The 27,806-nt window shown below is 48.3% G+C and overlaps 1 protein-coding gene across 4 annotated transcripts; it reads right to left on the bottom strand.

Moving 5' to 3' along the window:
- Positions 1-16,671: 16,671 nt before the first annotated feature.
- Positions 16,672-20,371, bottom strand: LOC109740379 (uncharacterized). Of its 4 annotated transcripts, none has more exons than XR_005754226.3 (5): positions 19,814-20,268; positions 19,212-19,299; positions 18,499-18,599; positions 18,267-18,403; positions 16,672-17,685 (listed from the first exon to the last, which is right to left on the bottom strand). XR_005754226.3 is itself a non-coding variant. In XM_073496519.1 (5 exons), exons 1-4 carry the CDS (start codon positions 19,678-19,680, stop codon positions 18,369-18,371), a joined length of 306 nt encoding a protein of 101 aa, XP_073352620.1. In that variant the 5' UTR covers positions 19,681-20,371; the 3' UTR covers positions 16,672-17,685; positions 18,267-18,368. The 4 variants fall into 4 exon arrangements, 2 of the variants coding, with proteins under 2 accessions (XP_073352620.1, XP_020155017.1); XR_005754225.3 differs by having other exon boundaries at positions 19,571-20,268; XM_073496519.1 differs by having other exon boundaries at positions 18,499-18,571; positions 19,571-20,371.
- Positions 20,372-27,806: the final 7,435 nt, after the last annotated feature.

Here is a 27,806-nt window from a genome sequence, read left to right on the forward strand (position 1 = left end):
ATTGCTTTTTCTTGTCGATTTTACTTGACAATTCAAAATCAATTAAGTGGAAGGAAATTAGCAAGGCAGTGGATAAAGGTGCTCCTTCCAAATGGAGGGCCTCTACAGATTCTACTCCACCACCCCCAAGAAGATTTGCAAGACAACACATGCATAGACACTCAACGTAGTTGTGTTGATGGTGCGCACGTATCCCCTAGTGCACCATCACAGGTGCTCCCTCTAACTTTGCACTGTTATATGTGGTTGCATGTTATGTATGGTGTCTAGCTTGTATTTCTTCTAATTTTGTTGAATTCCATTTCCTTACTTTACGCATTATACTTGTGAATAAGACACGTCCTCCTGTTTCTAGAACATACAATATCTTTCTATCACACCATGTTCTTACATAAAAGTACTACTATTGTGTTACCTGCAACAATCACTTTTCACAAGACACGTTTAACTTGGGAGTCTGATATAGTTTACATCTCGCATTATTTTCTAGCTTGTACTACTAATTTGTTGAAATGGCACTAATGACGAGACGGTTTTAACTTGGTAGAGTGATATTTGTTGTGGTTGGATAAATACGGATCTTCCTCAACATGCGGTTGGATAAATATATTGTATGAACGCAAATTATGTGTGAGCGGTAGGATGGCTGAGTTTGGTTTGTTCACATGCGGTAGCACGTGTCAGTGAGGGTGGGATCCCTTGGTTCGGTTTGCGGCATCGAGGAGCGACTGTCTGAGGGTGCGGTGCAACCGCGGCGTGCAGGAGCGACTGTGTGAGGGTGTGGTGCGACCGTGACAGCCGTGTGCAAGTGTACCTCCTTTTCATTTTGAGAACTTTAGGAAATCTTGGCAAAAATGTGTGGCGAAGTATGGCAAGGCAAGGCCTAGACCCAAATAGGATACAAGTACGTACGTAGGAGTACTACTTGTGTTAAAAAAGAAAGGCAGGGTTTTGCTTCGCGGGATTGATCGATACAAATCCTCGTTTGACGTGTCAATTAATGTGTATTTTTTCTCCAATGCCCAAAGAGCTAACCATCTCACTCCTCATCGCTTGATTAATGCAGCGCCATACAAACCAACCTTCTCACTTCCGCATGCATGCAAGGGTATATTAATGTCCTTGGTTGCTAGTACAAGGCAAACCCCATCAATTTTGCCTCAATTAGTGTTAGTGGCCTTCTGCAAATTCTAATTTTGATATACTAGCCTTGTGTACAAAAAAATGGAGGTAGTAACTATTTGACTTCCTTCCCCATTGCGTTGATGTCAACGATATCTCAAACGTTGTGGTTTGGTGAAGTGGGTTCGACGGGGAACACCATTGAGGGAAACAACGGTAAGTCATTCGCAAGTGCCGCCTGCAAGCCGAGACAACCACCTTATTTGCATCCAGGAAGTCCGTTGAACCAAAGGACGCGTAAATTTACTAGTACTACACAATAACGTTGTCCGTCCAGCTTAGTGCAGTAAGGTGGTTTCTCGAAGAAGACAATGGAGAGGCGGAGTCAGCGAAGTGTGAAATGATAGTTGCTTCGTCCGTGCTTTGTGATTTGACCCCTCACTGCTTTGTGATTTGTGATAGAAGGGACAAGGGACTAGACTCTGTGCTCTATACTGTACATGCGTCCAAGCACGGGAGAAGAGGAGAGACGTTGCATTTTTCTATTCCTTCAATCAATCAACTAGGGAGCTTCGGTTCCATCTTTTTGGATTTCGCAGCACCGTCAACAATGGTTCCCATCGATGCCAAAATCTATTTTCACATTTGGGTAGACATTGTGGATGCCCTTAACCGTACCACTTGGTTTTGCTCCTGTGTGCTATATATACAAATCTCAATTATATTAATCTAAAAAATTATAGTATCAAGATTAGTAAAAAGGAGGTGATTTTGCCGCGCAGATGGCGGGGGAGGTTTCTTATTTTTAGAGGACATTGGCTTGGCGGTTAGCTAACAAGAGGTCCCACGTGTTAGTGCTTTACCAAGCCGATCTGTGTCCCACATGAGGCAGAACAATGGCAAAAGCAACACGTGGTTAAATTGGAGAAGATAAGGGGGAAGCGGATTTAGCAACGAGTGAAATGATGGTTGCTTCGTCCCTCCAACTTCCTTTTTTAGCATTATTACTTCGTCCATCCAACTTAACTACGGGAAAGGTGTAGCTTTATGATTTGACGCCTCATTACTCACTACTACACCGGCGCCATGACTCGGGTGCTTCACCCCTACTGCTCTGCACTGTTATTTCGGTATGTCCTGTAGACCTGGTTGTTGATGTCCCCCATGTCGGTGAAAGGGACTAGAACATTTATGAAAGCGAGTGCTCTACTCTTACGACGGAGGAGTACACGACATGGCGGCCCAGTGAACTGTTACTTGTACTGTAGTACTACTATAGTTTTGTTGTTTCGCACGATCCATAGATACAAACCCGATTAAACAGGAAAGGGCGGGATTTTTCCCGCGCAGTAGATGATACTAGCCATACATTTCAAAGGAAATTTTAATGTATGCAAACTGAATAATTAAGTAACCATATGATATCTAGTAAAGCTAAAAACACATATGATTTATTGTGTTAGAGTGTAGTAGTAGTGCTATATTGCATAGTTATTAGATGAAACATGTGAGAACGTGTAGAGATGTACTTTTGGAGGGCCTATAGAGTGAAATTGGGCATAAAGTGGATTCAAATATTTGTATTCGTCTTCATAGCATTTGTAACTCATATCTACAGTTTTGCACAGTAGACATGAATGCTTGTTCGCTCTCATGAAACTAGTACAACAATAATGGGGTGGCGTGCGCCAATTTCGACACTGGTACGTTGGCCTACTCGGCTCCATAGAGATCGAGAGAAGAGATAAATACACGGGCGGTCAGTGTATTTCAAGCAAAAAGCATAATACGGTCACCAGACATCAGAATACACTCATTACGATGAATATATACGTTTTACGGAGATTATACGGTAACTTGCTCACCGTTCAGCATCGGATTGCACTCCGTTGACTGGCTAAATAGTCTGCGTGGCACTATGTTGACTAGCTAAATTGACCACGTTCCTTGTGGGTCCTACCTGTCAGTTCGCATAGGAAAAATGTCAGATAAACACAAACTTATGCAGCCGCGACAAGACTCCAACCCGTGCGCGGGAACCACCTGGTTGCGTATGTGTTTGTCAGGGCCTGATGTGTGCGCATGCATGTGTAGGTTGAGCACTTGAGCATGAGAGTGTGTATTGGTCATGTGGTGTGTGCATGCGAGCGTGCGTGTGTGCATGTGAGTGTTGCGTGCGTGTGTGGCTGTGTGTGTACGTGTGAGTGTTGCGTGCGTGCGTCGTTGCGTGTGTTCGTGTGAGTGTTGCATGCATGCAGTTTGTGTGCATGTGTGCGTCTGTATAATCACCACACCAGCTCCTGTGTGTTAAAATAGACGGCTCAGCACACCAATACAAGGTCACCTTGTCAGCTGTGCCCGCGGTCATGACTTCAAACCACCGTCCAATAATTTTTTATTGTTTGTTTTCATTCTTACTAGCAAGATGCCCATGCGTTGCACGTAACATCAAGATGCATTTGTACGAGTAGTTTATCTTGTGAGAGAAAAGGATGAACGAGGCAAGGCCTTATTTGCAAATGTGGAGAAGGGTGTGGGTACCTTTTTGCAAAATTGCCATAGTTTCCTTCCTATGCGTCAGATATAAATCGGATGGCCTATATTGCAGGATGGCAGGCACACCATCATTACCAACTCTGTTTTTTATAAGAGTAGAGTAGATACACGCCGACAGGTGGGCCCAATGGTAGTGAGATAATGTGATGCAACACTAGAGGTGCCACGTGGAGCGTTTAACTGATCAACTAGTCGTGTCTTGAGCAAATACAGAGTTGTACAGTGAGCCCGTGACTATATAATAACAACAAAACGTAAATGGTGACCGTAATGAGTGGATTCTGAAGTCCAATGTACGTATCATGCTTTTTGTTCAAATACAATGATCGTCACTGTATATATGGCAAGAGAAAGATGAAACATGCGTGAATGTGCTGGGGGCATACTTTTAGAGGACCTGGAGATAGTTTGTGTGCGTAGGTGAAAGGGGCATAGAGGGGGTGTATGCGATGGAGAGAGAGATGCTCTTCGTTTCTGTTTATTATGACTAATTTTATATATAGTATAAAAATTCACAGTGTGGAATAAATATCATTGTGGGCATCATGCAATGCAAATTAACGTTCATACTCCTCCATATAACTTTTTAATGTTGTATATATGTAGAAATTCTAAAATAATTTTTTGGCCACACTTTGTGTGGTTTTATTCAAAAGGAATGTTGTATGCGAAATAAATGTGAAAAGAGGGCTTTTTAGATCAATGGGGTACGTGTTGTAACATGGGTGAATGTGTAGTTGATGTATTTGGCAGGACCTAGAGGTATTTGTGTGTATTACGTATTCGAGAGAGGCATGGATAGAGGGGGTGGCGGGGGGCGTGGGAGAGATAGCACGAGAAATGAGAGAGGTCTAGAGAGAGAGAGAGACGAATATGATGTCACGGTGAGAGATTCCCTTGAGTGTGTATATGCAAGGGGGTGGGGATAGAGCCACGAGGAGAACTTTTTTTGTGGTGTCTGTGTTGGTATGTGTGGGTGTGACAAGATAACGAGACCTGGGGGCAGAGGGTGAGTCACCGCGTGAGGTCCGGTGGGCCAAGGTGAGGCCCTTGGTTCGGTTCCGTCCTGCGCCACATTGGTCTGCCTATGACGCATTTAGTGAGACCCATGGAGGACTAGTCGTACAAGACAAAGATAGCAGAGTCGTGAAGGACTCTGTGTCCACTGACAAAGCTGGCTAGGATTTGTAACCCTAGGTCCTCGGACTAAGGTAACCCCTTATCTGTAATATTACTATTCATCCAACCTAACTTTAAGGGGCATCCTACAGAATGCTCTGGTAGAATCATACTCGGCAATTAGGAAAAGAGGTGGAGACAATGCGTGAGAGACAGACCTAAAGATGATGTGCGTGCAGGAGACACGTGGGCAGGTCTATGTATATAGAAATGTTCGATGGGGATTGCGCGTGCGTATTCTTGTGAGTGGAAGAGTGCTTGTGATAAAGGTTAGTGAAAATAGTCATAAATGGTTACGAGAGGGAGGGAGGGTTATATCGAGAGCATGTCTGCGAGAAAGACACCTCGGGAGCGAGTGTGTGAGCATGTGTGAGAGACCACCGATGGAGAGTGAAACTACACGTAAAAGACCGATGTACACATTGATTAAAAATATAAATTGTATCCAAATATTAGGACGGGATCATGATATTTGCAATTCACGTAAGGAACGGTCATTGATCCATCAGACATCTATATTCTATCGAATTTGAGCATGTCTATGTTATTATTCGACATAATTGATCCACATAGTTAATATTTTGAACTCCAGACAATGCATCGCTTTAGCAATCAAATATAAACGTGAGTATAGTTCATGTTGTGTGTGTAAAGCACATTATACATACAAAAGTTACACAATGAACATTATAAATAGCTAGCTATGAACTAGCATACATTTGAATTCAACTTAAGGTGGTTTAAAAAATTCAAATTCAACATGAAGTCCAATCAATTATTTGAATTCGATATCATGGCATTTGTAAATCATACCTAAATTATGGGTGCACCAATCTTTGCTCTGCTTTTGTACATAATAGCATATATAGTTGTTTACAAAATAGATTCAAACTTACCTCCTCCATTCGAAAATAATCGTAGTTATAGTATTTTCAAGTGTCAAAATTTCAAAAAGAAGCGCATAATTTAATGAGGTTTTCAAACAAAATACAACTAATATTTTATACGGGTTCACCAGAAGAAGTTTTGTTTGGTTTTGCTGGCTCCTTAATATCTTCTGTTCTGGTACTACAAATGTAAAAAACTCAACTTTTTAGAAACTTGTGAAAATGGTGGAACCGCCACCTTTTGAAGGTGACGAGGCAACTATAACCGCAATGTCACCTCTTGCTGCACTGGGTCAGTACCTGTCCACTAACAGTGCCAAAAGCACGTTCCTGCATAATACTTGGTTGGTTGTTAAGGCAATCTCGTCCAAACTGCCTCATGATCAAGATATGCAATCTCAAAACAATGTTATATCTGCGCTCCGAACACAAGTCCATTCCCTAACAAAGACCCTTTGTGAAACAAGTACATCCATTGTTCGATGTCGTCAAGATATGCATGGTTTTGAAACCAGACTATCAGACATTTGCTATGTTGTTCAGGAGCCTAGGAGAAATGAAGGCGAAGGTTATGGTGCTCCATCGGACAATATAGGATGAAAACATAACAGTCAGGTCAAATGAACTCAGCTTCTAAACATCTGGTGGTGCATTTATCTGCCAGACTGTTAACTTTTATGCCAACCTTCATTTTGTTTTATGGTTGTAATTTGTTTTTTTGTGATGCAAAATTTGTTCTTAACATGCAGCCACTGGCCGAAGAAAACAGCAAGCCATTTTTGTATAGTGTAGGGTGTTCCCTATATTTGCACTGGTGGCGAACTTTGATGCCCAATGGATGTAATCTGTGCAATCGCCTTAATAGCCTAGCGTTAGTTTCGAGCTTATTTATTTCCTAGTCTTCTTTTTCCCTGGTTTCCTAGTGGCCGCAACAACCATGGGCCATATACGGACTGTGGTAACCTTGACCCTGCTACAGGCCATAGGATCCATGGGCCTCCTACGGGCCATCGAATAAATGGGCCTCCAACGGGCCGTGGAATTGGTGGGCCTCGGGCCGTCGGATAAATGGGTCCACATGGGCGGTAAACGGGTGTAATTGGTATCGGGCCAGCACGGTAACGGGCCGTTAACAGGCCGGAAGACAGCAAAGGCTTAAATCTATCATAGGCATAACGAGTGGTTAATGGGCCAGAATATAGGACGAGCTGGAAACGGCTGAGGGAGTCCTAGATTATGGGGTCCTCGGGCATCCGGGCTATGTGACATGGGGCGGACTAATGAGCCGTGAACATACAAGATAGAAGGCCTTCCCCCGTGTCCGGATGGGACTCTCCTTTGCGTGGATGGCAAGCATGGCGTCCGAATGTGTAGTTTCCTTTCTCTGTAAACCGACTCTGTACAAGCCTTGGCCCCTCCGGTGACTATATCAACCGGAGGTGTTAGTCTGTAGAGGCTATCATAAATCACATAGGCTAGACATCTAGGGATTGGCCATTACGATCTCGAGGTAGATCAACTCTTGTAACCCCTATACTCATCAAACTCAATCAAGCAGGAAGTAGGGTATTTCCTCCATTAAGAGGGCCCGAACCTGGGTAAACATCATGTCCCCTATCTCCTGTTACCTTCGATCCTCAGATGCACAGTTTGGGACCCCCTACCCAAGATCGGCCGGTTTTGACACCGACATTGGTGCTTTCATTTAGAGTTCCACTGTGTCGTCAACACAAGGTTCGATGGCTCGTTCAATCATCAACAACGACACCGTCTTTGGGGAAGCTTTCCTCCCCGGCCAGATTTTTGTATTTGGCGTGCCAACTTGATTGGCCGCCTCGAACAGATCGACAACTATGCCCCTGGTCATCAGATCAGTTTCGGGAACCTAAATTATGTCGCCGATATCTGAGGAGACTTGATCTTTGAAGGGTTCGCGGCCCCGACCACCGCTCTGGCCTTAGATCCGGAATGAACCACCAGGTCCGAAGATGGGAGTTTGGAGCCCACCGGACTCTCCGCTGCAAACGGCACTATCAAAGACCCGGAGGCGATTGTGTCTACGGCGAACTCGGAATCAGACCGGGTTCCTCCTATCATTGAAAGGCCAGACTCGCCCCGGACTCTAGATCCGAACTCTCAAAATCCGCGTCAATCAGGTACAGCAAGGAGGCCTTTGCCCGGCCATCCCCGCAGACTCTCATTTCCCCGTCCAAACCTTACTCTTAAACGAGGCTCTGGACTTAATGCGGTCCCTCGCCATCACAGAGGAATCACCTCCGAACTACACCCAGCCCGGACTAGGGACTGAAAGCGGGGAATTTTACGTCCCACCCACCACCCACTTCATAGCCACTATCGAAGATTTAACCGACATGCTGGACTACGCGTCTGAAGACATCGACAGCATGAACGAGGATGCCGGAGACGAACATGGCCAAGACCCGCCGTTTACCGGACGTTGGACGGCCACCTCCACATATGACGTGTATATGGTGAACACACCAAAAAGGATGACGACGACGAGATGAAGGATCTGGTTGAGGACAAGCCTACTGAGGCACCTCCAAAGCGTCGACGTCAGCGGTGCCGCTCAAAATCGCGTCGTGAAAAAGATAGCAATACCGGCACCGGAGAAAATAACACTCTGGAGAATACCAAAGACCCCGTCGAGCCAACATCCAAACATGATGATTGGGAGGAAGGTCAAGTTAACCCTAACGATCCGGTCGGGAACGAGGACTCGGAGGATAGTAACTATCTACCAATCTTCGAGGATGATTTGAGCCTCCGCGACTAAGACTTCATCGTGCCAGAGGAACCACTTGAGCAGGAGCGCTTTAAGCACCAGCTAATCGCTACTACGAGAAGCTTCAAAAAGAAGCAGCAACAGCTCCAAGCCAAACAGGATACACTCAACGACAGATGGACCCATGTCCTAGCAGCCGAAGAGTATGGCCTTCAGCGCCCAGCAAAGAGCTACTACCACAATTTGATGACGAGGCCCTCGAGCCCATACCGTCAAGACATAACCGTGCTGATGAACCAGACCGGCCGCCACGCGGGCGAGATAAAGCGGCCACCTACACCAAACACCAACCTGCACCACCTCGCCGTAGAGGCAGAGGGACATCAGCTCCAGGATATACCTACGGCCTACGACAGGACCTGGTCAATAGAGCAGGCCAAGCCAGATCAATCTATGGATCAAGGAGGCGTGCCCCAACATGAGAAGACGGCCATCAGTCCTGGCGCGACAGGCACAACCTCACTCGGGCTGAAAACCGCATACGGACTTCATCTCAACTGCGTCGTGACGTCGCCCGATACAAAGGCGCCACACACCCCTTATGCTACACCGATGAGGTAATGGAGCACCAGTTCCCAGAAGGGTTTAAACCCGTAAGCATTGAATCATATGATGGAACGACAGATCCCGCAGTGTGGATCAAAGATTTTCTTCTCCAATCCATATGGCTCGCGGTGACGATCTCCACGCCATCAAGTACCTCCCCCTAAAACTAAAGGAACTAGCACGGCACTAGTTAAACAGCCTTCCAGAAAACTCTATTGGCAGTTGGGAAGATTTGGAAGATGCCTTTAGAGGCAACTTCCAAGGTACCTATGTTCGGCACCCAGACGCCGATGACCTCAGTCACATACTCCAGCAACCCAGGGAGTCAGCCAGGAAACTCTGGACCAGGTTCTTAATTAAAAAGAACCAAATTGTCGATTGTCCAGACGAAGAAGCCCTCGCGGCCATTAAACACAGCGTCCGTGAGGAGCGGCTCGCCCGACACCTCGGCCAAGAAAAACCGAAGTCTATGGCAGCTCTCGCCGCACTTATGACCCACTTTTGCGCTGGAGAAGACAGCTGGCTAGCTCGTAGAAGCAACAAGACTAGCGGCCCTGGCACCTCCGAAGCCAGAGATGGCAACGGCAAGCGTCGATGCAACAAACTCAAGCGTCGAAGCAACAATGAAGATACCGAAGACACGGCAGTCAACGCCAGATTTAGTGGCTCTAAACCCGGTCAGCGGAAGAAGCCATTCAAAGGGAACAAAGATGGTCCATCCAGTTTGGACAGAATACTAGATCGGCCTGGCCAGATTCATGGCACCCCTGACAAGCCTGCCAATCATACCAACAGAAATTGTTAGGTCTTTAAACAGGCCGGTAATCTAAACACCGAACATAAGGGGAAAGGGCCGCCCAGCGAGGACGACGACGAAGAGCCTCGCCCACCGAACACAGGGGGACAAAAGAAATTTCCCCCCGAGGTAAAAATGGTGAATATGATATATGTTACACATATCCCCAAGAGGGAGCGCAAGCGTGCACTAAGGGACGTCTATGCCATAGAGCCAGTCACCCCAAAATTTAACCCATGGTCAGCCTGTTCGATCACTTTTGATCGCAGAGACCATCCGACCAGTATCCGTCATGGAGGTTCGGCAACATTGGTCCTCGATCCTATTATCGACGGATTCCATCTTACGCGAGTCCTTATGGACGGCGGCGGCAGTCTTAACCTGCTTTATCAGGACACTGTCCGCAATATGGGTATTGATCCATCAAGAATCAAGCCCACGAAAACCACCTTTAAAGGAGTGATACCCGGCATAGAGGCCTGCTACACAGGGTCCATAATGCTGGAAGTAGTCTTCGGTTCACCGGATAATTTCTGAAGCGAAGACTTGATCTTCGACATCGTCCCCTTCCACAGGGGCTATCATGCACTACTCGGATGAACCGCTTTCGCCCATTTCAATGCAGTCCGACACTACGCTTATCCAAAGCTCAAGATGCCTGGACCACGCGGTGTTATAATAGTCACTGGAAACATGGAGCGCTTCCTCCGTACTGAGGACCATACCCCGACCCTCGCAATTGAAGTATAGGGCGGCCTTATCAAACTGAATATTGCATCGGCAGTCAAGCCCCCGGACACTGTCAAACGAGTTCGATCTACCCTGTAGAATGATAGTCTGGCTCGTCCAGAGCTAGATTAGCAATTCGGCCTCCATCAAAACCCCAACCTGATCACGGCATAAGTACCGCGCGTACATAACTACGCACTAAAAATACCTTGGGCAAGGATGGAGGCACACTAAAAACTAAGTCCACTATACGGCTCGACCCTATCCGGACCCTCACTTTCTTCCCTTTTTCTTTTTATTTTTATTTTTTAGGTTCTTTACAACCCACATTAATTTTCGGTGGTACCAAGGCTCCTTTTTCAGGCCCCTTATGTATACTTGATCGTTGATCCTCTCAAAGGATCATACACCAAGGCGAAAAGCGGTGCGGACGTGCGGTAGAGTGTCCAAAGGGTATTCAAGATCACCTTTTCCTTCTTTAGAACCTGTATACAGCTTCCCCTTGTTCTCAACTTCTTGCCATGTAAAATAGCCTTGATAATTATGGTGTTCTCTGTAAAGAGTATGTTTGACGTGTCAATCAGAATATAGCGGAAACAGTTTTACCTCATTCGGTATTGGCCTACTCCATAGTTTGTATTCCGTCTTCATAACTAATTGACATATACACATTGGCATTAATTGCCAGGGGCATTATTGCCACAAATATTGAAAAACAAAAAGTCCAAACACTTTCATAGTACACTTCGGCGTCCCGAATACTGCATTATATGCATCTGCACCGAATCATGTCTTTAGTCAATAGTTGGGTTGCCCGGCTCCTGTGGTTACCACCTTACGTTTCGCTTGTTCGGCTATGGTAGTAAAGGGAGAACTACTGCGACTGTGTTTCTGGATGGTCTGGTCAAATACCTTAGTAGAAAAGCCAAAAACTGACTGTCATGATATGGCGAGAGCTAGTCAGCGGTTCGGTGACTTATTAAATCTTTCGTGATTTTTTCTGTATTATAAGAAGGACTGGCCTTCACCCGGTCAGGCATCTAAAGCACCGAAGTTCCGCTAGCCATACAACACCAGGTTCTAAGCCTATAATCCCATTGTGAAACTCCTATGGCTAAGTGAGAGTGGTAAGCCGCATAGTCTGATTGCCTAGTTCGCTGCACGATCACCTCCTTTACGGACCAAGTCGTTGGGGCAAGTGTGGTCATGTGCTATTCCGAACACCCCCGTAGTGTCTACGTGGGGGCTGAAGCCGACGACTGGCAAACTTTCAAATACAACAAACGGCCGCACGGGAGGAAAATAATTTGAGATAAACAAGCAAGCATATTATACAAGAGCCTTGTTTGATAAACACAAAGTCTGAATAGTTCGGATACATTTACTCGAACATGATATCCTTTGAGCATTGACCATCTATCTAGCGGGCACCCTCTAGGACGTCTTCAAAATAGCGCTCCGGCTTGCGGTGGCACTTGCCTCCTGTCGGGCCCTCAACTGCCGCGACGTCGGCCTTCATTTTCGCCCAGTGCATCTTTGACATGGGTGAAAGCTATTCGTGCACCTTATGCATGCCGACCGCTTGACCGCGTCAATTCGGGGCAGCGCGTGGACGATTCACTGCACCAAGCCAAAGTAGCTGCTTCGAATGGGTTCGGTTGGCCACAGCCGGACTATGACATCCCTCATGGCCAATCCGGACATCCTATGCAGCTCGGCCCACTGTGTCATCTGGTCGTTCAACAGCGCCGGGCGCTCCTGCGTCGCGAACTATGACCAGAATAGCTTCTCTGTCGTGTGCCCCTCCTGGGCCCGGAAGAACTGCGCGGCATCGGCAGCACTCTTTGGGAGATCCGCAAAAGCGTCTGGAGAACTCCATAGTCAGGTGAGCAAGGCATACTTCTGACTGTCGAATTTACTCTGTAAAAGAAAGGGCTTAACAGCCCCAATCTGTTTAGCCTGGTTGAGCTCCTCGCGTGCCGCACGGGACTCGGCCCACGCCTCCTTGGCCCCCTGAAGAGCCTTGGTGAGCTCGACCACTCGGGCCTTATTTTTCTCTTCCAAGGACTCGCACTTGCTGGCGGCGTCCTCGAGCTCTTGCTCTACTTCGGTCACCCGCTCCTCGTAGCGGCGATGGGCAACCTACTCGGTCTTCAAATCTTCGACCGCTTAGCTCACCCGTGCCTGCTCCTTGGCTCGGGCAAGGTCACCCTTCAGGGTCTCGACCGCGGCTGCACTACCTGCAATAATGATAAGAACAACACAGGAGGTTAGACTCCACATTGGCATTCTAGTTCAGGTGTGTACACAATTTTTCAAAACATGCCTTGCGCCGCATCAAACCGCTTGTTGATGCGGACAAGATCCTCATCGGCCAGCGCCAGTTTCCGCTTGAGGTCAGATACTTCGGTGGCCTGGACGGTTGCCACTAAAAGTGAAGCCTGTTTCTCAAAATAGACAAGTACATTATCTCTGGTGAATATATCGATCCTGTGTTCGGCCTTTTTCCAAAAGCCGAACAGAGTCTCAGGGGCTACTATCTATATACAGGCATACTTTCATATGAAAAGCGGCCAAGAATATTACATCACGTACCTCGAAGCCTGTTAGCAGGCTAGTCAAGGCTTCGTTCAGCCCGCTCTTGGTGGACTGAACCTTCTCAACCACCACACCCATCTGGGTGTGGTGCTCCTCCATGATGGAAGCACGTTGCAGTGCCTCCATCAATGTGTTCGGTGCCTCCGTGTTAATGGGGGTCTCCGCTGGAGTTGGCGCTCCCCTCCCTTGAAGGGGGTCGCTCATTCGGTTCCGGAGCCACTTGGGTTTCCGGAATCATGTTCGGCTAGAGGCTGGACTGGTTAGGGCCCCCGCCATTAGCCTCCATGGGGATTACCCTCCGGGGTCGTCTTGGCAGCCCCCGGCACCTCTCCGTATCCCGAAGAGGCCCTTCAGGACAACACTTCCGTGTCGTCCATGTCGGTTGGTGGAGAGACTTGCAGAGGCGTCTCGCTCTCCATCATCCCCGGCTCCAGAGAATTCCCCTCCGATAATGATTGTTGGGGGGAGGTCACGGGCTGGACTACACCATACAATGTGTTAGACTATGATCATAAATATTGGACATAGGTAAGGCACCCTCAGATACTTACGATGCGGTGAGGCACTTCGACCTGGGGCGCCACTTGGGGATGGCTTCGGCATCCGAATCCGAGCCGTCCGGGAGGGATATTTCCCCCCTCTTATAAGCCTCCACCTCTGGGTCTACGGAGGCCGCCCTCTTGTTCCTCCTCCCCTTAGGGGGAGAATTTCTTTCTGCCTCCGCCTCCTCTTCTTCTTCATCTCCCTCGTGGGAGGAGTGAGCTTAGGTCTCTTTGGACGCGGCGTCCGAAGTACCTCTTTGGTGCAGGCCACCTTTGGCCTACTTCCTCTTCTTCTTGACATTTTTCTCCGGCGCCTCAAAGGGCGCCGGGACCAGCATCCACGATAGCAAAGGATTGGTTGGGTTATCGGGCAGCCGGACACCTGATCCGCTCCGCCTTCGCTGTCCAGCCACGAACGAGGAAGGGACATCTCAATATGCCCACTGAAGTATGGTCCGAAATAGTGTTCGAAAGTAAAATACTTACCTAAGTAGTTGGATTCACGCTGTCAAGATGAATGTCTTCGGTCTTCTCTGGCCACGTCTTCTAGGCCTTGAAAAGCAGTTTCCAGATCTCTTCGTGTGTTGTGCCGAAGAAGCGCTGCAGGGTCCGGGACCCTCTAGATTAAATTCCCACATGCGGAGAGGCCGGCGTTTGCATGGGAGGATCCGGTGGAAGAGCATCACCTGAATCACATCGGTGAGACTGGTGTTCTTGTTTATCATACTCTTGATGCGCTTTTGCAGCATCATCACTTCGTCAGTCTATCCCCAATCCAGACCTTTGTTGGTCCACGACACAAGTCGCATAGGGGGTCCGGATCTTAATTCAGGAGTGGCAACCCATTTGGTGCCATGGCGTTCGGTGATGTAAAACCACACCTGCTGCCATACCTTTACGGTCTCCACGAAGGTCCCTTTGGGCCTGGTGGTGTTGGGGAGCTTGCTCACCATGGCGCCGCCGATTCCGCATGCTGCCCATCGACCACCTTTGGTTTCACATTGAAGACTTTTAGCCAGAGGCTGAAGTGTGGGCGGATGCGGAGTAGCACCTCGAATACGACGATGAACGTTGATATGTGAAGGAATGAATTCGGGGCTAGATCGTGGAAATATAGCTTGTAGTAGAACATCAAGCCACGAACAAAGGGGTGGAGGGGAAACCCTAACCCGCGGAGGAATTGAGGGATGAACACAACCCTCTCGCCGGGCTCTTGAGTAGGGATGACTTGCCCTTTGGCACGGAGCCTGTGTGGGATTTCCGCGGTCAAGTACCTCGCCTCTCGGATCTCCTTGACATCCTTCTCCGTCACGGAGGAGGCCACCCACTTGCCTTGAGAGCTGGATCCGGACATGGCTAGAGTGTTTGGTGGCGATGGAAAGGATCGAAACGTGGGCACTGGAGCTTAAGGATCGTGCGAACGGCACGGTTGGATTACCCAAGCCCGTATTGATGAGAATCCCGCAATAAGGGGACATGATCTCTGCTTTGACAAGACGTGTCAATGGAGACGGCGCCTCGAAACGCGAGGCGGGGCGCCAAAAATGGGCCAAAATAATAATAAGGCCAGACGTAACGACTCGCCGAAAAAGCTGTCAGTGGACATGACTTATTTTGTTTAAGTGTTTTTGCCCTTGTGGTTGGGGGTTGTAATCATTATACAGAGCCGGATATAGTTCACCTGTTCATAACACTGCTTTGGTGTATTCGCAGGAGGAATCCGCCTTGCAATGTCGAAGACAATCTGCGGACCGGACACATCGTCATTGAAGCCTAGTTCAGGGGATGCTGAGGGAGTCCTGAATTATGGGGTCCTCGCACATCCGGGCTATGTGACATGGGCCGGACTGATGGGCCGTGAAGATACAAGATAGAAGGCCTTCCCCCGTGTCCGGATCAGACTCTCCTTTGTGTGGATGGCAAGCTGGGCGTAGTGATGTGTAGTTTCCTTTCTCTATAAACCGACTATCACTACTAGGAAAAGGCCTACTAGTGGCGCACCAGTTTTGCCTACTAATGGCGCACTACTGGTGCGCCACTAGTACCATGCCACTAGTATTAAATACTAATGGCGCACCACAGGTGCGCCATTAGTATACTAGATACTAATGGCGCACCATGTGGTGCGCCATTAGTATACCATTCGGTGCTCCACTGGTATTCCCTCCAAGTGCACCACTAATAACCTTATAGGTGCGCCACTAGTAATAAAGGAAGGTGCGCCACTAATAAGGGCTTAAATGCGCCACTAGTAATGTATTTGGAAAACAAAAAAAAATCTAAATTTACAGAAAACAACCTATAAGGAAAAATAATTTAAAAACAAAAAATGAAATAGAATCATAATTTTTAGTATAGTAAGAATATTACAATGTCTTTACAAGTTTCCAATAAAAGGAGAATTGCAAGGAAATAAAAGAAAATCCTAAAACTAATCTTCTAGTAATCTTTTCTTCTTTTTCTTCACTTTATCCCTGCAAAATGTAACAAAATAAACAGAAAGACAAACAAACTATTTATAACATGTCAATACTGTCATTTTTTATGCAGAACTAGATATGAGCATATATTTCCAGAATTACATGGTGTGAATATTGTATGAGTAAGATTATAATGGAAATGATGATAGGAGCCCACTTTCGACGAGTATTTATCTGACAGAGCTAACTAATCAGGGCATTTACCTTTTGATAATACTAGATGACCCGTTGCGCCGATGGCGCATGGAGCGAGAGTAAGGCATCTATTGTGAGAGTGAACATAAATATATTTAGGGGCAGATTGGTACACAGAATATTTACAATCCTATTAGAAAGAAAGGAATAAGCATTGGTGGAATGTGTACAGGATCCATTGGGAAATCCTTGTATGTTCTGGAGATATGATCACATGGAATGTTTGATGGAAACATTTATGTGAAAGCATGCATAATAGAAACAGATAACATCATTCGAAACTTAAATAATAAACTGCATGAGTAGCCCATAATTATACAGGTCCAGTGTCGTCTAATTCTTGTACAGCAAAACATTTGCTGAGCAACCAAAACAAATAAGACATGGTAGCGATAATATGGAGAGGCATCATTGACACTTGAGTCATAGACAGAGGGCAAAACTCCTTCAACACGGGCACATATGCTCGCATTTGAGCAACATCAGTCCTGTCTACACACCCTGGATGTTGGGGATGATAAAGTAGTTAGACGTTTACATTCGAAGGCATATCAACAGGCGATATCGAAGTATGCAATATCAGATAATAAAAAAAGGTCACTCAAAGACATTGGTTGTATATGTACGGAACAGTAGATAAGGAAACCAACGCCAAGTTAGTACGCTATATTTTGATGTTTTTTGCCGATGCTTTACGTTGTGAAAGAAATGCTCTAATAATTGTCTAGACGACGTATGGGTGGATGAGGATGATCATTACTGGAAAGTATGAAACAGGTAATCTTGTGTAAAGAGAGATGTAGATGTTGTAACGAGAGTGCTAATGACAAGCAGGGTATGCTCAATTCTAAAAGAAAGTGCATATATTAGTCTATGGGAAAAAGGGCTGCAGCAAACCAGGTACTCATAGAAAGTTAGTATGCATTGAGATGAGGCATAATCAGTAACTGGTTGTTCAATCCGTAACTACTTGCTGATACAGAAAAGTATCACCAAGTAGACAGGTTAAGGGACATGTTAGTCTATGGGCAAAAGGCTCATATACCAAACCGAAATAGAAGATCTGAGATCAAATACTTGATGTGTAAAATTTTGCTAACGAACCAAAGAAAATCTGATTCATCTCTTTATTTATTACAGTAAAACAAAGCAACACAGTAGTAGGATGATACAAATCCACACACATGCATGACAGAATGCGCCGTTTGTCTCTGCTCTGCCTCCCTCCTCTCAAACCATCCACCGTGACCTGAACTTGAGAGAGTATAGTCAGCGGTGAAAAAGGTCTGAACTTGAAACAACTAATGTCAGCAAGACCCTAAGGCTTGAAGCTTTGCATATAATAAAAAACCAATTCCCAACTATTTTTGCCCAATCATCCGAAACAAGCACCATGTATTTTAAAGAGAAATTAAGTCCAAGCAGCTTCATTAATCCTTCAGGTGCATAATCAATCACTGTAGTGTTCTAGCCTTAAGAAACTGAAGAAGAAACAATCAAAAGCAAAAGTAAAATCATGTGTAGCAGCAGCAAAAGCAAAACTAATCACATTCTGTCATTCTGACCTATCATCTTTTAAATCAAACTACACAAGAATAAAATTATCTAACAGAACATGAACACCATGTATCCTATTCAGAGACATCTTAACTGCATATATATGCTAGATAATCAAAAATCTGAAAGCATCTTAGAGGAAGCCCTCACTAAGAACCTTGGCAGACGTTCATGAAGCTGCGCCTACATTAGCTACATGACCGACAATTACTCAAATCTGTCGTAGTAAACAAATAGCACAGTTGAACAACAGATAAATAGGAAGAGACATACATGAATTGCAGTCAGATTTACATGTCTGCTGCTCCTCGACAGTGCAACCCTTCCTCGAGGGCCGACACGATTTGGTCTGCTTGTTTTGTTTACTCCGGCGATTCATTGTTGGTGCTGGATTTTTATTGTCTGCATTGCTGCATTAGATGAATATTTGCTACCGTAAATATTTCAAGGGAAAAAGTGATTTGTGAGATTATTTTTTCTATAGGATATGAGAAGCAATACTTACTCTTGCTTTTGTCTTTTGGGAGGAGCACAGTCCTATTCCTTTTTCTTGCGGGAAACGTTCCTATTCCTTTGAGCTGCATTCCAAAATATCGTACATACGTACTGGTACTGTATGAGTGGATATAGAAGAATAGATAAAAAATCAACAAAAACAATACAGAGAACTAACAAAAATTGCAGGAAAACTAATTATTCCTGCCTTCTTTTAGATAATATAATATAGTTTAGGGGCTAAACCAACTAATCAATAAAAAGGAGAGCATGTATGTAGTTCATCTAGTTATTATGAAGCATGTGCTTTATAAGCATATGAGTGTTGTGATATCTGTCAGATTTTTCGGAATAGAAGGCAGTGTTACATAGCAATGAAGCAAAATTTAATTCAGATTTCAATCAAGGAAACAAAAAATCTGAATTATTAATTCAGATTTGCATTAAGCAAAAAGATACAGAATTAGCCACCAAGGGGAACTTGGGAAGAGTATGTATCAGGAGTCAAAACTCAGAGGCGTATGCATGCAGTGACGTGATGGACGAAGATGACTACTTGAGCTTCTCCAGATCACAACACGTGAAAAAGTGATGCAAGCAGCAACATGAAATAATTAGAATGCAATGTTATATATCTAATCAAGGAAAAATAAATTCAGATTCGAATTAAGCAAACAAAATTTCAGAATTAGCAATGGAGTGGAACATGGGAAGAATATGTACCAGTAGGAGGGAAAAATTGAAGGAGTATGCGTACGCAGTGACGGGGCCGACGAAGATGACTACTTCAGCGTCGTCCAGCCCGCTCCACCTGAAATTAGAAATATTTAGAAAACCCAACTCCGTCTAAATATTTACAGGAGTTTCTTCCCAACTCCAATCAGGCTACTTATGGTCATCAATATTCAATAGTCAGAACACATAACTAAGAGTCTAAATACCGAGGTACAAATTCAACAAAAAAAGCACCCACAAAATGGGACATAAAGGAACATAGGCAGAAATCTAGCATCGAAATCTTCATGCTTGATACAAGGAAGATTATCAAACGTATGCAGACACTAAAATGCAAGCAAGATTACCCTTGCAGCAGCCTCTCGGTCAGGTGCGAAGTATCCAGCTCCTCCATTATCTGCGAACGTAGGTAGTGGATAGCAAATGGCAGAGTGGTTGTATCCGAGATCCTCTGCATCACAGAACTACTGTAGTTTGCTAGCGCTAAGACGATATTGCTATAAGCAGCACATCACAGGGTACCCTGCATCACCCACCAATACATACACAAGAAAAACAAATCTGGTGGTGGTTTGGCTTTCTGTGCTCACTGATTCTTGATGATCTCGTCGGCGGCGCGCTCCTCCTCGGCGCTGCTCCAGCCGGACGAGCTGCTTCTGGTGCGCGTCGTAGAAGCGGTAGGCCATGTAGCCGGCGCCGGCGACGCCCAGCGAGAGGAGCATCTTCCACCGGTGCCGCGCCCAGAAGCCCTTCCCGGGGGCGGAGCCTAGCTGGAACATGGCGGCCTGGGCGGGGACGGGAGGTGGGAGACGACGCGGGCGAAACCCTAGCCGCTTGCCCCTGACCTTGGGGTGGGAGAGGAACTTGACGGCGGAGCCCCTGACCTTGGGGTGGGGAGGACCGGGCGGCCGGGCGAGGGCCTCACCTCGAACAGGACGGAGATGGTGGGGGCAGAAGGGCTCGTCGCCGCCGGGGCGAGGGTCGGAGCGGGGGAGGCGGCGGCGGCGCAGTACGGGTCGTGGTGGGCGGGTCGGGTGAGAGAGATTGGGAAGATAGAAGAATTTTTAGTGGGGGAAGGGTTAGCAATGGCGCACGGCACTAGTAATGGCGCACTGTGCCACGGTGCGCCATTAGTATTTTTGGAAAAAAATAAAAAAAAATGTTAGTACTGGCGCATCATGTTTGTGGTGCGTCATTAGTGTCTATCACACTAATGGCGCACCAGCACATGGTGCGCCATTAGTATTTTTGAAAAAAAGAAAAAAAATTGTTAGTAGTGGCGCACCATAATTGTGGTGCGCCATTAGTGTCTATCACACTAATGGCGCCCCAGCACACGGTGCGCCACTACTATATAGTAGTGGTGCACCACCTGTCTTTTGCGCCATTAGTGTGCATATTGTCTATAGCCCTATTCCTAGTAGTGTATGTACAACCCTAGGTGCCCCCGGTGTCTATATAAACCGGAGGGGTTAGTCCGTTGAGGCTATCATAAATCACATAGACTAGACATCTAGGGTTTCGCCATTACGATCTCGAGGTAGATCAACTCTTGTAACCCCTACACTCATCAAAGTCAATCAAGCAGGAAGTAGGGTATTGCCTCCATTAAGAGGGCCTGAACCTGGGTAAACATAGTGTCCCCTGTCTCCTGTTACCTTCGATCCTCTGACGCACAGTTCGGGACCCCCTACCCGGGATCAGCCGGTTTTCACATCGACAATGGCGCAATGGGTTAACAGGCCACAAACGGGCCGATTCTAGCCATGGGCCAAATTTGGCCCATTAGGGGAACAGGCCAATAACGGGCCAGAAGTAATCAAGGGCCGGAAAGGAGCCCAAGAACGTATGGGCCGTCAGTAGGCCGAAAGATAACAGGGGCTGGAAACGGCCCATGTGAACCATGAGCCGTTAATGGGTACAAAGAAATTTACTATTCATTATGGGCTAGAGTCACCGTGGGCCACTAAAGGGCCTAAAGATACGAAAGGCCTTATATCGGCCGAAAGTCGTCATGGGCCATACAAGGGCCGAAAGTGAAATGGGCTGGTGCTATATTCGACGGCCCACATGACGCTGTTGGGCCGATTTCGGGAAGGCCCTAACGGGTCGTGAGTTACCGGGCCGTACAATGGGCTATATGCGAACAGACCGTTAACAGGCTTTGCATGGGCAAGCCCGCTAACTTTTGACCAAGTCAAACGGGTCGGCCTTTGTAAGCTAAATGGACCAGCGGTGGGCCGTCGCATGTGTCGACATATCGTAGGCGCCTATCAGACCCAATGATGAGCTGACACGTGTTTCCTTCGGCCATTGAGAATTTGACACGTGGAAAATCCCCATTGGCGCGGGCTGTCAACGGGTTATCAGATCCAAAAGCAGACCGTATAGCTTAACAGCGACCCGTTACGGTGGATGCCATGTGTCGGTTACCCTTGACGAAAGCACTTCCATGACGCGTCATTTATCGTTATGGAAGTGAATACTTCCATGTTGATAATTTTGGTATTGTCATGGAACATTTCTACCACAGCACAGGTATCACTATCTTGATTCTATCATAAAATCGTCATGGATGTGCATACATGACAGAAAAGGTGACCTACTGTGACAAACACGTATCATCACGGAAGTGTATTTTTTGTTGTGAGAGCTCCTGAGACACGGCTCTATTGAGCCCTGGGATGCTGACGCAGACGTGCAGCTCGCTACCCACGTTAGGGGAAGGAGCTGCGCTGGGTTGTGCGGGATGACGCTCGCCTCACATGGCTCTCGCCTCTTGAAGCTCCTCGATCGCCTTTGTGATGAACTCTTGAGCGCCTGGCATCTCGCGCCCTGCGCTCCTCTCGCGGGAGCGCCCATTGAAGCATGCCTCCACATGGTGCCTGAACACCTCCCTTGCAACACTGGCCAGGTCAGAGGCCCTCTAGAGGAGAGCCCCTAAGACCAACCTAAGAGGGGCGCCGGGCGTGCCTTCTATGCGAGAGGGGAAGGTGACCCATCAGTGGGCGCGAGGTCTGAGGCACGATCATCGGACGCCCCGTCCTCCTGAGATCCTCGGCGGAGCAGCTGCTTCTTCTTCTTGGGGATGACCTCCGGGGGCTAGACGGCGCCTTCGTCATCTAGCTTCTCGACCGCCGCAGCCTAATAGGCACGCTCCAGGGAGCACACTGCATCCTTTTCGTCGTTGGTGACCGTGATGATGCCGCGGCTCCCTGGCATCTTGAGGACATTGTAGCCGTGGTGAGTCGTGGCCATGAACTTGGCCAGGGTTGGATATCCAAGGATGGCGTTCTACGGAAGGCGAATGCGGGCGACGTCAAAGTAGATGAGCTCAGTGTGGTAGTTGTCGCGCTTGCCGAAGGTGACAGGGGAGCAGATCTGCCCTATGGGGACGGTGGAGCCGTCGGCCACCCCCGAGAAGGGCTTGGTAGGCTGAAGCTGGTTGTACGGCACCTAGAGCATGTCGAACGTCTCGACAAAGAGGACATGGAGCCCAGCACCGCCATCGATAAGTGTCTCGGTGACGAGGACGTTGCTGATGGTGGGCGAGAAGAGCATCAGGAGCGTGCTGGTAGTGGCCGCACACTTGAGTTGTTCAGTAGAGTCGAAGGTGATGGCATACCTAGACCACCTCAGTGGACGCGACGCCTCGAGGTTGGGGAGGGCCGTGTTCACCTCGTGAACGAACTGCTTGAAAATGCGATGGGAAGTGGGCGCCTGAGCGCCGCCTAGGATGCAAGCAATGGCACGAGGCTCTTGGAAGCCCCCGGCCCCATCATCTTGGTGGTGGTCGTCGTTCCTCCTTGTCAGTGGCGGCAGTGGATGTCACGGGATATTCGCGTCCACCTATGCGACCGGGTGGCCACTTGCTGGTTCGGCGGGGGGACATCGCGTTGCACAAAGAGAAGACCAGCGCACGGCAGCACGACACAGAGCACACAAACAATTTACCCAGGTTCGGGCCGCCAGAGGCGTAAGACCCTACTCCTGCTTTGTTGGATTAATGGTGGAATAAGCATGGTGACGCGCAGTACACTTGCCCGCAAGGTTTGCCTCAGGGCCGCGGTGACTACGCGCGTATGGTGGCTTGGGTTCATCAACTTTCTAACCCCCTCTACGAGTGCCATGGGCCTCCTTTTTTAGATTAAGGGGACACCACAGTGGCAAAGTAGTCATTGTCCACTGATATGATAGCGAACAGTGCTATCATACCTAACTCTGCGGGCTGACAGGGTGCATTAAATGTGCCACTTAGTGTCACATCGCTGGTTGCCCGGCAGGCACTGCCGGGCTATCTTGCTAGCTCCGCACCTGTTCTCTTGACACGTCGTACGACTAGTGTCATCCGCGGGTTCTGCCATGTGGCGAATGGCTGCCACTTAATCATCTTGCGGCTTGACACCACACTGATTGACGACGTGGGTCATGCCTGAGTGGTTGGCGGGGTGGTCTAGCCCCTCCGAGCCCCGGCAGGCTCTGCCAGGGAGCCTTGGTTGCTTGCTTCTGGTGTTGGCCTCGCCCCTTTCCGGGCTCGCCTGCCCGGCAAGGGAGGCCCTTCTCTTGCCGATATCTTGCTCCTCTGGCTTGACCTTGGTCCCTCTGGGCTGCATGTTGGTTCTTCAATCTCTGGCTGAAGCTGGTGCTTCAAGCTTGATCTTGCGCATATGCATAGTTGGGCAATAGACCCAGGGTTTGTTGCACAGACAGAAGCCCCCGGGCCTGCCCTGAACGCGCTGCTGAGCATCATCGGGGTAGGCCTAATAAGTGCTCATGCAGAATAGCTGAAGGGGTTGGCCCCTTGAGGTTTCCTTTGCTGCTTCATCAGTCTTGATTTCGGGGTAGTTTCCGATTTCCCCGTGCGTGGTGTAAAGCCAATAGTGGTGTGGCCGTGGTAGTGAAGGCCCGTGAATGACTTTAACGCACGGGGTAGCAACTGCCAAATTATTCTTCCCAGAGTGCGCCCATATTCTTAGGCATGTATGCTGCATGCATCGCGCGGGGTAGGTAACGGAGGCGTGTGGCGCAGGAGAGCATCTTGAGGCGGATCCACCCGCCATGAAATGGCGGTGGAGGGCGGTGGTCACCCGTTGATGGAGCAGCTGCCCTTCCCCGCCCGACCTATAAAAGGAGGGGCGAGGAAGGGCGAAGTTATCCATCTTTGCATTCTCCTTCTTATTCTCTTGTTCTCTTTTCCCGCTGGTGATGTTGAAGAGAAGAGCCTGGGGCCAGCCCCCGGGCTCCCTCTTGGGGCAATCGTTGCCCATGCCGGTGCTGACGCTCGGGGTGTGAGCCTGGTCCCTGGCGTGGTGAATCTCTTGGTGTCTTTGAGGCTCTGCCAGGTGGCGGGGCTGGAGATCATTGGTAATCCCAGCATCGCCCCTCCCGGAGGTCTTGGGGCTATTGTCGACGAGAGGTGCGCCCTCCGGCCCACCGAGGCGATGGTAGCGTTCCATGCCCGCTGTGATTGATGCCGCTACCGTCTCTGCCCCTTCCCCCTACCCCCCGCCACTTCTTTTCACTTGGGGAGGGGTGACGGGGCTTGCTCGTCACCTTGCGCGGCTCCTGGGTGCACGCCACCTGCGGACCATGGCGGATGCTCCGCCGGTCCCCTCGTCGCCGCTCTCTCCCAACTGCTCCTTTTATTCTACTTTCCCTCTTGCTTTAGTATCCTGACGAGGAGGAGCAGAGAAAGGAAAAGAGGGGTTATTGGGTTTTTATCTTTTTTAAATCTTAAACTGGCAGGCAATTGCCAAAGTTTAATTCAAATAATGTAATCCCTCGAGTCCTTCTTTGTGTTCTGTAATGCTGGTACTTGTGTTAGCATATGAATGAAAAAGAGGAACATTGCCAAGAACCCGTGCATGTGTACGTCCATGCAGAGGAGGAATGCCTCTTTTAAAAATAAACGAGTTTTCCCCGGCAGGGTATCCTGCCGGCACCCTCTTTGTTTGTCGGAGAGCTCCGTCTGCTAGGAACACACACAGGGGCCAGCCCCCCGCCAACTCCTTTTTACCAAAGGCTGAAGCAACGTTTGAAGTCATAGATGGGAGCACCTAAGTATCAAAAAGAGAGGTAAGGATTTCTTATGCAAATTTATAGTTTAAAGAACACTAATGGACAAGAGGTAAACTTATCTGTTTGGCTTGTTGGGGATTGGTGTGCCATGCAATCTTCTCGTCCCTTGTCGAACTCGAGTTCATGGCAGGACCCTGCAACTCCATGTAGATGAGAATGAATGTAGGATGCAATCTTATCTATATGCATATGCAAATGCTCATGAAATGCTTATGCAGTGATTTGGGTGTGTTGTGCATGCATGCAATCTTAGTTGGGGCCCCACTATAGTGCTTCTTTATTTTCTCTTGCATGGGGTCATCACCTCGGCTTTGTACAAGGGGTTACATGCAGCTGAGGCAAGGCCTGTACAAAAGGGTTGCTGTCGGGTAGTGCCCGACAGCCTCGCGCCTTATGGGTAGTACTTACGGAGATGCTCAGTATTCCATGAGTTTTGCAACTGAGTGCCATCCCCGGTCTCCAGACGGACTGCGCCAGGTCTGGTGACTCGTACCACCCGGTAAGGGCCTTCCCACTTTGGTGATAGCTTGTTTGTACCCTTGGCGGATTGAAGTCGCCTAAGGACAAGGTCACCTTCCTCAAAACACTGGGCATGAACCCTGCGGCTATGATAGCGACGAAGGGCTTGCTGCTAGCGTGCAACACGCGTAGCAGCCTGGAGACGGTTCTCCTCGAGTAGCACAGCGTCGTCACGCCGGTGCTGATCTTGCACTACTTCATCGTAGGAAGGCACTCGAGGGGACCCGTAAATGAGTTCAGTGGGGATAACTGGTTATGCCCTGTAGACCAGAGAAAAGGGAGTCTTCCCGGTAGCTCTGTTAGGTGTCGTTCTGAGGGACCAGAGAACTACCGGCAGCTTGTCGATCCACCGCCTGTCGTGCTTCTGTAGCGTATCGAAATTTCTTGTCTTGAGTCCACGAAGCACTTCAGCGTTCGCCCTCTCAGCTTGTCCATTGCTCCGGGGGTGTGCCACAAAAGCGAATGAGATCTTGCATCCGAGGGCATGAATGTATTGGATGAAGCCATGGCTCGTGAACTGGGTGCCGTTGTCAATGATGATCCTTGCCGGAACTCCGAAACGAGACACCAATTCTTTCATGAACTTGACCTGACTGAGCAGTCACCTTTCTCTCGGCAGTCACTTCCGGCCACTTTGTAAACTTGTCGATGGCAACGAACAAGAATTCAAAGCCCCCGATTGCTCGGGGGAAGGGGCCGAGGATATTGAGCCCCCAGACTAAAAATGACCATGATAGAGGCATTGTCTGAAGGGCTTGGGCAGGTAGGTGTGTTCTCTTCGAATGGAACTGGCAGGCTTCACATGTCGTGACGATCTCAACTGCATTTTGGAGGGCTATGGGCCAATAGAATCCTTGTCGGAATGCTTTCCCAACTAATGACCTTGATCCAATGTGTGAGCCGCACTTTCCTCTGTGAATCTTAGCCAGCAGTTCCTTTCCATCCTCCCGGCAGACACACTTGAATTTCACACCATTGGGCCTCCTTCTGTACAGAGTGTCATCGACAAACAGATACATACTGGCCCTCCAGGCTACTTTCTCAGCTTCATCTTGGTCGTCGGGAAGTTCTCTGGTTTGGAGGAAGTCGACAATGTGCCTTGCCCAAGTTGGAGCCTAGGGCTCGGCAACGAGGACTAGCGGCACCTCCTCTGCTGCGGGAGCACCAGCCTCGTTCGCAGGGTCCATAGGCACGGCTGGAGGGGGTGGTCCGACAGGCTGTGAGGAGTTGTTTCCGGCAGGGTCTCTGCCGGGAGCGTACGGCTCGACCGGGAGAGGCTTTCCATAGTCCAACTTTCTCCTTTTCCTGGCCATTGTGGCTGGTCATACGGAGGGCTGAGAGAGATGGAGAACAAACGTTCCTGGTTCCACAGGAAGCTTCTGCGCAGCACACTTTGACAGGTGATCAGCTATGTTGTTTTCCGCACGGGGTACGTGCTCTGTTTGCAACCCATCAAAGTGCTCCTCCAGTCCCCTCACTTCCTCGACGTATGCTTCCATCAATGGGCTTTGATAATCCTTGTTGACTTGTCTCACCACGAGCTGTGAATCTCCTCGAATGATCATCTTCTTAATTCCCAATTCTGCTGCAATGCTAAGCCCGGAAAGGAGCCCTTCATACTCAGTTGTATTGTTGGTGGCTTCTTCCAAGGCAAAGTGCATTTGGACGACATACTTCAAGTGCTCCCCGGAGGGTGCAACAAGAAGCACGCCAGCCCCAGCACCTTGTAGGAAAAAAGCACCATCAAAATACATAATTAATTCCTGGGGTGATTCCTTGCCAGGGAGAGCTGTTTCTGTCACTTCCTCATCAGGGGTTGGCATCCATTCTGAAATAAACTCTGCCAGTGCCCTGCTCTAAATAGTTGATGTGCTCTCAAACATCAAACCAAAGCTGGATAACTCCAAAGCCCACTCCACTATTCTGCCGGTGGCCTCAGGGTTTCGAAGTATCCTTTGCAACGGAAAACAAGTGACAACCATGATC

The sequence above is a fragment of the Aegilops tauschii genome, chromosome 4 (genome assembly GCF_002575655.3).
Source record: "Aegilops tauschii subsp. strangulata cultivar AL8/78 chromosome 4, Aet v6.0, whole genome shotgun sequence".
NCBI classification, from domain to species: domain Eukaryota; kingdom Viridiplantae; phylum Streptophyta; class Magnoliopsida; order Poales; family Poaceae; genus Aegilops; species Aegilops tauschii.

Excerpts from the sequence above, each read along its gene's own strand:
- LOC109740379 (XM_020299428.4), bottom strand. The coding sequence starts at position 19,680 with ATGCAGAGGATCTCGGATACAACCACTCTGCCATTTGCTATCCACTAC. Across the intron at positions 18,396-18,498 it reads CCCAAAAGACAAAAGCAAGA|ACAATAAAAATCCAGCACCA; the intron begins GTAAGTATTGCT and ends GCAGCAATGCAG. Across the intron at positions 17,686-18,266 it reads TAAATCTGACTGCAATTCAT|GTCACGGTGGATGGTTTGAG; the intron begins GTATGTCTCTTC and ends TCTCAAGTTCAG.